This window comes from Phacochoerus africanus, chromosome 5 (genome assembly GCF_016906955.1).
Source record: "Phacochoerus africanus isolate WHEZ1 chromosome 5, ROS_Pafr_v1, whole genome shotgun sequence".
NCBI lineage: Eukaryota > Metazoa > Chordata > Mammalia > Artiodactyla > Suidae > Phacochoerus > Phacochoerus africanus.
Genome location: NC_062548.1, coordinates 64,252,240 through 64,265,494, shown reverse-complemented (window position 1 = coordinate 64,265,494; position 13,255 = coordinate 64,252,240). Strand labels below are relative to the sequence as shown.

At 47.6% G+C, this 13,255-nt stretch overlaps 1 protein-coding gene across 1 annotated transcript in view; it reads right to left on the bottom strand.

Annotated features, from left to right (window-relative positions):
- TRABD2A (TraB domain containing 2A) overlaps window positions 1-13,255 on the bottom strand; it is a 54,056-nt gene that overhangs the window by 6,384 nt on the left and 34,417 nt on the right. The window contains 4 exon segments of the mRNA XM_053743504.1: window positions 3,067-3,157; window positions 9,373-9,450; window positions 9,453-9,546; window positions 12,989-13,140. Coding sequence (XP_053599479.1) covers window positions 3,067-3,157; window positions 9,373-9,450; window positions 9,453-9,546; window positions 12,989-13,140 — 415 coding nt within the window.

Genomic DNA, 13,255 nt, shown 5'->3' with positions numbered 1-13,255 from the left:
CCCTGCTCACCCTGCTTCCAAGAGCACACAGTCCAGTGGGCGAGGAAAGACCCAAAGACAGACAGACAGACACACACACACACACACACACACGCAAAAGCAGATTCCTCCAGAGCTGAAGGAGAACAGGAGGCAGGGGAGGAGGGTGGAGAGATGGGCAGGATTTTCCCAGTGTCAGGGGGAGGGGGAGCACTGCAGACGGTGGAAAGGAAGGGCACCTGTCCACCTCTCAAAGGTGGGGAGGCAGCGAGGAGGATGGCAGGTTTCCTGCCGCCTGAGTGTATCCATGCTGGGAAAGGGTGGCATCTGGGTGCCAAGGCACCAGCATAAGAAACCAGAAGAGAACAAGAAGGCTTGAAGATTTCCAAGTAAGGGACACTTCAAAATTAGCCCCTCAGAAAGGTGAAGGGACCAGAGGGCCATGGTTTTAGCAACAAAGGGGGCAAATCTAAGACATAGGTTTTCTTTTTTTTCTTTTTCTTTTTTTTTTTTTTTTTTTTTTTGGCCACGCAGTGGCCTGTGGAAGTTCCTGGGCCAGGGATCAAACCCGTACCACAGCACTGACGACACCGGATCCTTAACCCAGTGAGCCACCGGGGAACCCTGAGAGAGACTTCTTCCTTCTTTTTTTTTTTTTTTTTGGTATTTTTAGGGCTGCACCCACGGCACATGGAAGTTCCCAGGCTAGGAGTCGAATCTGAGCTACAGGTGCCAGTCACAGCCACAGCAATGCAGGATCCGAGCCTCGTCTGCAACCTATACCACAGCTCACAGCAACACTGGATCCTTAATCCCCTGAGCAAGACCAGGGATCAAACCTGTGTCCTCATGGATACTAGTCAGATTCATTTCCGCTGAGCCACGATGGGAACTCCCAGGGAGAGATTTTTAACAGAAGAACCCACAGGTCTGGTGAAGGTGCAAAATGAGAAGTCTCGGGTAAGAGCTTTTATAAATGAAAAAGTGCTGTGTGGGCGTTCCTGCTGTGGCACAACAGGCTAGGTAGTATCTCTGAAGCAGCGGGACACAGATTTGTTCCCCAGCCTGGCACTGCAGGTTAAAGGATCTGGGGTTGCCGCAACTGTGGCAGGTTATCTGATCCCTGGCCAGGGACTCCAGGTGCCATGGGGCAGAAGTGCTGTGTAAAGAACTGCCATCACTGATACCCCAAATACAGGGCATGAAGACAGGTGGGGGTAAAGCAAGCCCAGATGTATCCTATCCAAACTTTCCCTCTGAGAGGGAGACCAGGGAATCATGGCTCCTGGGATAGAAAGCGAACCCCAGGGAGGAGCCTCTGGAGTGAGGGGACAGAGAGGACCTGGCCTGAGAGTACATGAGGTGAAGGTGGGTCTCCCAACAGCTGGACCCCTCTCCATCCCCTCAGCTGGAGTGGGCAGTTTCCTCCTGGAGTCCTCTCCCCACAGCTGAGGGCTCTGCCAGGAGGGGGCGCTGGCCACCAGGATCTGGAGGGAGTGGGAGTGGCAGGGAGGGTGTGCTATGGGACAAATTGCGTCCCTTTAAAATTCACACGCTAAAGCCCTAACCTCCAGGACCTGTATTTGGAGAAGGGTCTTTAAAGAGGTGGCCTTTAGGGTGGGCCCTCGTCCAATCCGACAGGTGTCCTCTAGAAGAAGAGGAAATTTGGACACACAGAGACACCAGGATTGTGTGTGCATGGGGAGAAGCCTTGTGGGGACAGCGAGAAGGCAGCGGTCTGCAAGCCAAAGCGAGAGGCCTCAGAAGAAACCAAACCTGCTGACATCTTGGAAAACATATTTTAGCTTCCACAAGAAAACACTTCCATTGTTGAAGCCACCCAGGCTAAGGTATTTTGTTCTGGGGGCCCGAGCAGACTAGTATTAAGGGAAGGTAGGAATGGCCACCTCGTGCCCCCTAGGACTGCACACAGGCCAGAGATTAGCAGGGAGGCCAGCGTGGGGTCAGCAGCATTGCTGGGGTGGGGAGGGGCAGGTCTGGGCCCCCCAGGTTCTTTACAGAGGGGCTGTAGGGTCAGAGGCGGACTCTGCATAAAAACCAGAAATAGGGGAGTGCCCATTGTGGCTCAGTGGAAATGAATCCAGCTAGTATCCATGAGGACACAGGTTCGATCCGTGGCCCCGCTCAGTGGGTTAAGGATCTGGCATTGCCGTGAGCTGTGGCTAGGATCTGGTGCTGCTGTGGCTGTGGCGTAGGCCAGCAGCTGCAGCTCAGATTTGACCCCAAGCCAGCCTGGGAACTTACATATACTGCAGGTGTGGTCTTAAAAAAAGAAAGAAAGAAAGGGGTTGGAAACAGCTCAGAGAAAGAGAGGGGGCTTTGCTCCTGCCCCGAGATGGGTCTGACAGGCACGTCCTGTACTTCCAGCCACCCCCACCCCTGCCGTCTTACATTAGGTCTGATTCTACCACCCGCCTCCATAAAACTTCCCAAATGGCCAAGTCAGAGGCATGGAGCTTTAAGCCTAAGTTCCTCTCCTGGGCCCCGGGATCTTGGAGCAACCTCCCCTTCACCTTCCTTTCTTATTTATTTATTTATTATTGAAGCATAGTTGATTTACAACATTGTGATTCTTTCTGCTATATCTTTTTCTTGTTGTTTTGTTTTGTCTTTTTAGGGCCATCCCATGGCATATGGAGATTCCCAGGCTAGGGGTCGAATCAGAGCTGCAACTGCCAACCTACACCGCAACTCACGGCAATGCCAGATCCTTAACCCACTGAGCGAGGCCAGAGATTGAACCTGCATCCTCATGGATACTAGTCGAGTTTGTTACTGCTGAGCCACGAGAACTCCCCCTTCACCTTCCTTTCTGTCCCAACCACTGCCATGGAAAGGCCACTTTGGCCTCTGCTGCCCAAAGTACCCAGCCAGCCAAGCCAAGTTTGACTAAGCCCCAGCCGCAAGGGAGTGCCAGCTGAGCCAGGGACCAAATAGTCACTAAGTGGCCATCCTGGGGCCCTTGGAGCCCCTCAGAACACAGTCCACCCTGGCGCCCAGGCAGCCTGTGGGGCTCTCGGCTCCCCGAGCTGCTCCCCAGTCGGAATAGAAGCACAGAAAGGTTACTTGTTGATGGGTCATCCAGCAGGTGCGTGTTCTACCTCATAGCCTTCACGCCGAAGAACATCCAGAACTGTGTTGTTGCCCATGAAATGCCCTGCGGTGAGAAAAACCATCAGAAATGCAGCAGCTCTCTTGACCCCCAAGCACAAACCCCGAAACGAAGAAATAACCTTTGCCACCCCCCTCCTTTCTGTCCAGGCCAGTACAGTTGGAGCTTCTGCAATGGGGTCCCCAACAGCCCTACCAGTCAGGCAGTTCAGAAATGAGGACTGAGGATCAGAATGGTGCAGTGAGCTGCCCAGAGTCACACAGCTAAGAGGACACCAAGTCCCAACCTCCTGCTTCTGAATCCAGAGCTGACAGTCCCAACCATTCCCATTTGTATAAACCAATCACCTCTGAGCCCCCGGGCCCCTTCCATCCTATGTATACTTATAAATGCACATGAAAACCCTCCATTTAGCAGAAGCCACCATAACTGGAAACCTCAACCTGAATTTTATTTCACTTTTTTCTTTTTCAATAAAAAGCAGCAAAGATCAACCAGATAAGCTTACAGAGGCATCTTCAAATAAGTATTTTAAAGGCCAAGGCTAGTTCCTGGGGTTCACCTTCTTTCACTTCAGGTTTTGCTGTTGAGAACTGAATGACCCTCTGGGGTCACAATGTCCCTTTCTGTGACAGTTAACACTTTAATGTCCGAAATGGCTAATTAAATTGCAGCACTCCATCCTCTGACCCAGAAGAACCTTAGATGTATCATTATTGCCAGTTTTTGTTGGCTTGGCTGCACCTGTGGCATGCAGAAGTTTCTGGGCCAGCAAGGCAACATGAGCCACAGCAGTAACAACACTGGGTCTTTAACCACTAAGCCACCAGGGAACTCCTATCATCACTTTAAAATGGAAAACAGGTAAGGTAGCTTCAGGGCTTCACACATTAAGAAGCAACAGAGCAGAATCTAAACCCAGGCAGCTTCACCCAGAGTCTATGGAATTTTGACAAATGAATACCCAAAAGCCAGAGACCAGGAAAGCAAATTAAGGTCCATCCAAACTCTCCCTTATCCTGATTCCATAGCTCTAAGAAGCAGAGTGAACTTGGAGCAGCCTCTGGAAGCCTGGGGAGTCCTAGGGAGGTGTTTGTGGCAGAAGGTACTGGGCTCTACTGTGCTCTTGGGTCCAACTGTAGAGTCTATGACTTATGACCCCACGGTGGATGAGGGGCAACTGACTCAGATGACAGGGACATTGGCAAGGCCCACACTAGCCCTGGTGCAGCAGTACAGCAAAGTCTTGTATAGACAGTACCTCGACTCGGGGCAGGGGGAGGGGACTGAGCTTGCAAAGTGCTACTGTGACAATTGTCACTTTCCCAGCCATTGTCAAGTCCATGGAACAGGGAGTAATCACAATTAAAAAAAGAAAAGCTAACATTTATGGAGCATTATGGGGTGCAAGGCACCACTCTGGGTGCTTTACACGTCATTCAGCCCCCCACCCCAACAACAACCCTATGAGGTAGGCATATTATTATCTCTACTTTACAGGCAAGGGAGAGCCACAGAAAGATCAATAGGCAAATTGCAACTCAAACCCAGGTGGTCTGACTCCAGCATCCATTCTCTCAACCAATTAAGAATGAAAATGCATTTGTCAAGTGAATGAAAAGCTCCTAGTAGCCATCATTATCATTACAGACCAAGCTATTCTAACTTCAATCTCCTCCTACTCCAAAGGCGATCTCCAGTCCTCATCTTTAAATTTTATTTGCAGATCCCCTTAACAACAGTTTCTGGGGGTTTTGTTTGTTTTCTTTTTTGACGGCCACAGCTGCAGCATATGGAGGTTCCAGGCTAGGGGTCAAATTGGAGCTGCAGCCGCTAGCCTGCACTGCAGCCACTGGCAACACCAGATCCGCACCAGATCCAAGCCACATCTGTGACCTACCCCACAGCTCATGGCAACGCTGGATCCTTAGCCCACTGAGCAAGGCCAGAGATCAAACCCGCATTTTCATGGATACTAGTTGGGTTTGTAACCCGCTGAGCCACAACAGGTTCTTAGCCCACCGAGCTACAGTTGGAACTCCCCAGTTGCTATTTCATTTCAAACTTCTGGAGCTTTCAGTTTGGAGTTATCCTCACCATACAATTAAAAGTGTGTTAACCATGCAGCTTTTTAAATCTCATGCTGCCAAGGTTAAGAGTTTGGGAACAGTTTCTGAATTTCTCTGGTTCCCTCTGGTCAACTCAACCATCAGAAGGCACTGGGAGAAATGGACTCATGTGGTAGAAAAAGCAGCCCCACTTGGCCCTGGCGGCTGTCCAGTGCACCCCTGACACCCACAGCACCCAGAGGCTGTGAGGTCTCTACCCAGAGCTGCAGCAGTATGAAGAACTGTGCCCTGAGGACCATGAAAGCCCAGGTGTTGCAGTGTCACCTGTGTGATCTGTCCAGCCCCATTCCCATCTGGAAGGGAGCCCACCAAACTGCTCAGATCAACACGCCACAAGGCAGTCCACTGTTCTCCCAAAGCCCTCACCTTGCCCCTGCTCCCAGGGCCCATCATCCCAACATGGGATGGCAGGGAAGCCCTTGACCTATCAAGTGAGTCTGGCAGGAATGGAAGAAAGACCACATTTGGGCAGGCAGGCTGGTGCACCCAGCTCTCTCTTGTACCAGAGCCCAGTGCTTCCTTGTTACAGCACCCAACACCTTCCATCAGGCAGACCTGGCTGGGCCACTGAAACAGAGCCACTGGCTCTGCGTCCTAACAGAGAGTCCCATTGCCTCCACCAGGGAACAAGCCACAGGAGCTGACAGCTGAAAGCCATTCATTGAGACATGCTGTACCTGTGCACAGCACAACACAGTACAGTCCACAATCCAACCATCAAACCCAGGGCTCACAGAGGGGGAAAACCTCTCCCAGCCCACCCAGGGCTACCAAGGTAAACACAGCGATTTGTTTCCTGGTAGAACTTTTTAACAAACCGGATATAGGAAACTGATCCCTTGTTTTTTCTACTAACAATTTATTTGAATATCCTTAAACTCATTCTTGTTTTTGTTTGTGGCCACATCCATGACATGGGGAAATTCCCGGGCCAGGGATAGAACCCATGCCACAGCAGCTACCTGAGCCACAGTCATGACAATGCCAGACCCTTATCCACTAGGCCACTAGGGAACTCCCAAAATTCATTCTTTTAAAACGTACAATTCCGTGATTTTCAGAACAATCACAAAGTTGTGCCACCCTCACCACTAATTTTAAAACATTTTCATCAGCTGAGATTTTGATAGGGGTTGCACTGAACCTCAAGCTCAATTTGGGGAATACTATCATTTTAACACTATTATGTCTTCCAATCCACGAACATGAGATGTCTTTCTTTACTTAAGTCTTCTTTAATTCCTTTCGATGATGTTTTTAGTTGTTATGATATATCTTGCTCATCACTAAATTGAGTCCTAAGTATTTTTTTATGCTGTTGTAAATGGAACTGGTTTCTTTTTCCTTTTCTTTCTTTTTTACTTTTATTTAAGTTATATATTTTTTTAATTTTATGGCCACAAGTGTGGCATATGGAAGTTCCCAGGCCAGGGATCACATCCCAGCCACAGATGCAACCTATCCATAGCTGCAGCAATGCCAGATCCTTTAACCCACTCCGCAGGGCTGGGGATCAAACCCCAACCTTCACAGCAACCCAAGCCACTGCAGTCCGATTCTTAACCCACTTTGCCACAGTGAGAACTCCAAAGTACAATTGATTTACAATGTTGTGTTAGTTTAAGGTGCACAACAAAGTGATTCAGTTATACATACAATATACATAAATTCAAGATGCCTTGTTAGCACAGTAGGCAGGGCATCAGTCTCATATATAAATTCATTTTCAGATTCTTTTTTTTAAAGGTACACCTGCAGCATAGGGAAATTCCAGGCTAGGAGTCAAATCAGAGTTGCAGCTGCCAGCCTACCCCACAGCCACAGCAACTCAGGATCCGAGCCACATCTAGGACCTTCACCAAAGCTTGCAGCAATGCCAGATCCTTAACCCATTGCATGAGGTCAGGGATCAAACCAGAATCCTCACAGACACTACGTCAGGTTCTTAACCCACTGAGCCATAACGGGAACTCCTCATTTTCAGGTTCTTTTCCATTACAGGTCATTACAAGATACTGAATAGAGTGGAGGAGTTCCCGTCGTGGCACAGTGGTTAACGAATCCGACTAGAAACCATGAGGTTGCGGGTTCGGTCCCTGCCCTTGCTCAGTGGGTTAACGATCCGGCGTTGCCGTGAGCTGTGGTGTAGGTTGCAGACGCAGCTCGGATCCCGCGTTGCTGTGGCTCTGGCATAGGCTGGTGGCTACAGCTCCAATTCGACCCCTAGCCTGGGAACCTCCATATGCCGCGGGAGCGGCCCAAGAAATAGCAAAAAGACAAAAAAAAATTAAAAAATAAAAAAAAATAAAAAATGAATAGAGTGGAACTGGTTTCTTATCTGCATTTACACATTATTCATTGCTAGGGTATAGAAATAGAACTGATTTTTGTATATATGGATCTTGTATCCTGAATTAGGTTATTAGTTCCAATAGGTTTTTGTTTTGGTTTTGGTTTGGTTTTGATAGATTGCTTAGGATTTTCTATACACAGATTATCTCATCTGAGAAAAGAGATGTTTTACTTCTTCCTTTCCAATGAATGCCTTTTATTTCTTTTCCTTGTCTAATTACCAGGCTAGAACCTTTAGCACAATGCCAAAGAGGAATGCTGAGAGCAGACTTCCACGTCTTGTTCCTCATCTTAGGGGGAAAGCACTAAGCCTTTAATTATTAAAGAGGATGTCAGGAGTTCTCCTGTGACACAGTGGGCTAAGGATCCAGCTTTGTCACCACAGTGGCTTAGCTTGCTGTTGTAGCATGGTTTTGATCCCTGGCACCTGGGAACTTTCCTATGCTGTGGGCATTGCTGGGGAAAAAAAAATAAAGGATGTCAACTGTGGATGTTTCATAGCAACTTTTTTTTTTACCAGGTTGATGAAGTTTTCTTCTATCCCTACTTTGATGAGTGTTTTCATCATTGCATTTTGTCAAATGATTGTTCGGTACCTATTGAGATGATCATGTGATTCTTGTCCTTTATTCTATTTGTGTGACATGCTACATTAATTGATTTTTTTCTTTTTTCTTTTCCTTTCTTTTTTGCATTTTAGCACTGCACTTGCAGCATATAGAAGTTCCCAGGCTAGGGATTGAATTGGAACTACAGCTTCAGGCCCAGGGCACAGCCATAGTAACTCAGGATCCGAGACAAATCTGCAAACTATACCACAGCTCAAAGCAACACCGAATCCCTGATCCACTGAGCGAGGCCAGGGAATGAACCCACATCCTCACGGATACTAGTCAGATTCGTTTCCACTATGCCACAACGGGAACTCCCACATTAATTGATTTTCAGATGTTGTGGTAAACTGACAAATAGCTCCCTAAAATATACCCAGATCCGAATCCCTGGAGCCTATAAATGTTATTTTACATGGCCAAAAAAGGGGGTAGGTATTTTGCAGGTGTAGTGAAGGATCTTGAGATTGGGAGATTAGGCTGGATCACTCACTCTGCCATTCCAGAAATGCTTCTCTCCAATCCCCAGATTTTACTTGTAAGAAAAAAAACCTGAGTAGGGCACCTAGTCCAAATTTGTGAAGCTAGTGAAAGAACTGAAAGAAGAAAGCCTGGACCAGCAAATACTCCTGTGCACACTACCCAGCCTCTGGCATTTCTGTCCTCAATTCTGGAGGCTGCAGAGCGATATTAGAATGGCTCAAAAAGATAAGAGAATTTACTTTAAAAATCCCACAAAAAGAAATAATTTTCCCAGTCTATCTCCACGTACACTACTGATAGTTCACAATAGCTGATGTAACAGTCCCCCCAGCCTTAAACTTGGAAGACCCCTCCCCCTAGTCAGGTAGGAGAGAGAAGACAGACCACATGTTCAGGGAAGTTAAAAACACAGAAAGGTGCCAGAAGGAATTCTGCTTAAGTTCTGAATTCAGAAGAGAGAGAAGTGCCTTCAGGGCTCAGGAGTATATCAGGAGCCCCACGCGGATAAAGAGCATCACAAGCACCAACCTGTCCAGCAAAATTTCAAACACGCTGGATACTCTGGCATCATCAACAAGTCAGAGGTAGTGTCACTGCTCCCACCGTGTACCAGGGCCCCCCTCAACACTCGCTCCTTGAGAGAAGCAGCAGAGCCCCCAGGTCTGAGAAGTAGCCTGCCACTCACCAGCTCCAAAGGCAAAGAAGAAGCCTTTGTCAGGGAACTCTTCCAAAAGGGCCTTCACCTGCTTCCCCATCCTCTCGTCCGCTTGTGGATGAGCTCCCGGCGGAAGTAGCTGTCAATCTCCTGAGCGGTGATGCGTTCCTGGGGCAGTAGCGTGGCATTAATAAAATTGGGAACCTCCGCCGAAGTAAAAAGAAAAACAAAAATTAACGGCCACAGGGCTATGAAGTTGCTTATTTGGGCATCAAATCACCCAGCCCAGAGAGTCAAGATGCTGCAAGGCAAAGAGCAAGTGTGGCACACCATCCTAGGAGTCTCCCGCCTGCTGTTCTTCCAGGCTGCGATATCATTCTCTGTAACCCAAGTGAAAAAAAATATCAAATGAAGTGCCCTGGAAGAACACTTAGGCTATTTCAAACAGTATTTCTGTTCCATTTAAGGAAACCACTTCTGGGCATAGCCCATCCAGTTTTTTTTTTAATTGAAGTATAGTTGATTTATAATATTGTGTTAGTTTCAGGTGTATAGCAAAGTGATTCAGTTGTATATGTGAACACACACATACATGCATTATATAAAACTGAATCCATGTTGCTGCAAATGGCATTATTTTATTCTTTTTATGGCCAAGTAATATTCTATTGTGTGTGTATATACACACTATATATATACTATATATATATATATGTACACACACATATATAGATATAAAACTGAATCCATGTTGCTGTAAATGGCATTATTTCATGCTTTTATGGCCAAGTAATATTCTATTGTGTGTGTATATATATACACACATATATATATACACACACCACATTTTCTTTATTCGTTTATCTGTTAATGGACACGAGTTGTTTCCACAGCACAGCCATATGGAAGTGGCTATTTGATTCACATGTGATCTTTTTCATAAACATAATTTTACAGAGTTACATAGTTTAGAATCAAATATTACCATTCAATTCCCAGATACATGGAACTTCTATAAACATTCAAATGTTTTATAAATTCCATACATTTAAATTTTAATTCTTTTTCCAGTTCCTATCGCTCCCTCTTGCTTTCTCTCATGTTCTTTGCCCTCCAGGCATGTTCTTTGCCCTCTGGAGCACGGTTAGCCAATTTCAGTGCTTTGGCTAACAGCAGGGTGCTGCTACACCAAAACTGTGACAAACAGGGGTGGTTTCTGCAATGCAGTGGCTATAAGGGGTGTTCTCTCCCTGGCTCCAAACCTCAGCCCTGCCCCCTCTCCTGGGTGCACACTGGCTCCTCCTTCCAGGGAGTTAACAACCAGGTCAACCATTACCCTCCTCAAATACAGAATAGGGTGTCTACCCTCCTGCTTCTCTTACTTCCAGTAGCCTCTCAAAGACCTCCTGAAAACCCTACGCTGTAAGGAGGCCATCAATTTCCACTTGATGGATAACAGATCTCCTCTGCTATTTCCTTGAAATGATATTTGTTCATTTTCTTTCTTTCTTTCTTTTTCTTTCTTTTTTTTTTTTTTTTTGTCTTTTGCCTTTGCTAGGGCCGCTTCCCACGGCATATGGAGGTTCCCAGGCTAGGGGTCTAATCGGAGCTGTAGATGCCAGCCTATGCCAGAGCCACAGCAATGCAGGATTGGAGCCGGGTCTGCAACTTACACCACAGCTCATAGCAATGCTGAATCCTTAACCCACTGAGCAAGGCCAGGGATCGAACCCAAAACCTCATGGTTCCTAGTCAGATTCATTAACTGGTGCGCCACAATGGGAACTCCGATATTCTTTCATTTTCAAATCAAAAGCCTTCATCGTCTTCTCAGCATCTTTTTTTAATCATGTTATTTATGTTGGGGCCTCTTGTCCCCTTCCCCAGAGCTCTTCAGCATAGCACTCCCTGGGCGCCAGCAGCCTTTCCACACAGGAAGCCCCAAATGTGCAGACGACCTACCTCTGCCCTGCCTCCTAAATGCCAGACAGGACCTAAGACACGTCACACACTGCCTGGCCACCCGCTTGGCCCTCATTCCACAAGAGCGGGCACATTCCCCACAACCCACACCAGTCCAGGGCACTGTGAATATCACAGGCATGGAGGAGCCACAGGGGGGGAAAAATGAGACCTCTGTCCCCTAAAAGGGCCGTCAGACTTCCATGTGTCCATATAATTTCCAAATGCCCCACCCATGTGAACTTTTTTCTGCTCCTTCAGATTTTAATTTCCCAATCAATTCTGACCTTTCTCCCCACTTCGTGCCCTCACCCTGTCCAGTGTACATAAGAATTCTCACCACCATAAACTCTGCTGTGCCTTCTTTAGCGTATTTCTTGTTTTCCCCTTCCTCTTCTTTGCTTTGCCTTGGTTTTACTTGCTCCTACCCTAGACTCTCTGGAAAGTTCCTGCATCTTTTTTTTTTTTTTGCTTTTGCTTTTGCTTTTTAGGGCCGCACCTGAGGCATATGAAGTTCCCAGGCTACAGATCAAATTGGAGCTGTAACTGCCAGCCTACACTGCAGCCACAGCAATGGAAGATCCGAGCCGTGTCTGCAACCTACACCACAGCTCACAGCAATGCCAGATCCCCAACCCACTGAACAAGGCCAAGGATCGAACCCACATACCCATAGATACTAGCCCGATTTGTTTCCACTGCGCCACAATGGGAACTCCCTCCTTGTATCTTTTGACACCTGCAGGGTGACACCAGATTCAGCCTTTCCTGTCCCTCTTCCCGGACCCAGGGCCGCCATTCCTTTTTAGCTCTTATATAAGCATTCACATTTCCTATGACAGGGTCCCCGGATCTACTAGACCTCACACCCATCAGCTCCCTTCTTCATTCCCAGCATCCCCTGGCAGGTGGGGAAGACAACATACTCCCCCATTGCAGAAGCTCAGCTGGACTTGACACATGCTTTTGTTGGGGAGAAGAAGGAAGCCATGGTTTGTCCCGTGGGAAGCTTTTTGATCAAAGCATAACAAATATCGCTCTCACCTCCCTCCTCTAGGGAGGCTGCAATTCTCTGAGCCCTGGCCAGCCTCTCCCTTCCCCTAGCCAGCCCCAGGTAAGGTCTGTTCTGCATGTACATTCACTGCACCAGCTTGGCCACACTCACTGCAATACTGCAGGATGAAATTCATGTCTAGAAATGCCGGTAGCCTCCCCTGCTTATGTACTAGAAGCTCTAAGAATACCATGTACACTTGCCATTGCATCGTGCTCATGTGTTCCTAGAAGCCACCAAAAGCTACAGCCGAAGTTCTGCTCCATCATGTCTCAACAGTTACCTAGATCAGCCAAGGGGTTTCAGACTCAGACCCCTTCCCCCTCTCTGAAGACTGGTACCTGCTGCCGGCTGCCTAAGAGACCTGCTGCCAAACCTCTTGAAGCTTCATCCTTTGACGGGGATCCTGGAATGAACTCTCATCAGTGGCCCTCTCCATTCTTAAGTTCCCTAAAGAATATCTTTGTTAGCTGCAGCATCTCTTTCAACACCTACATCTGTCCAGTTTTATCTTTAGAGCCTTTCATGACCTGGATCCTTTGTACAAAGGATGTCCAGGTGTCAGCAGGCAATGTCCTTATTCTTGCATATAATGGTGCCATGAGCTGGGCAGGGGAAAAGGGCTCTCACCTGGGAGCTGTCATGGCTGAAGATGACGTAGCTGAGGTCCCCGCAGTTATAGTGTTTGATGAGGTCCTCTGTGGAGTAGGGCATCTGAAGGCCACCTGCTCTCAGGCTCTCTTGCTGCAGGAGGGTCCGGTTCAAAGCAAAGATGACCTGAGGGGAGAAACCATAGGCCTCTTTTAAATCCACTGACACAGCACTCATGAGCTGCCATCTTATTTCTTTTGCCCACAGTTGGCAAGAGCCTCATCTGTGCTCCTTATATAAGGACAT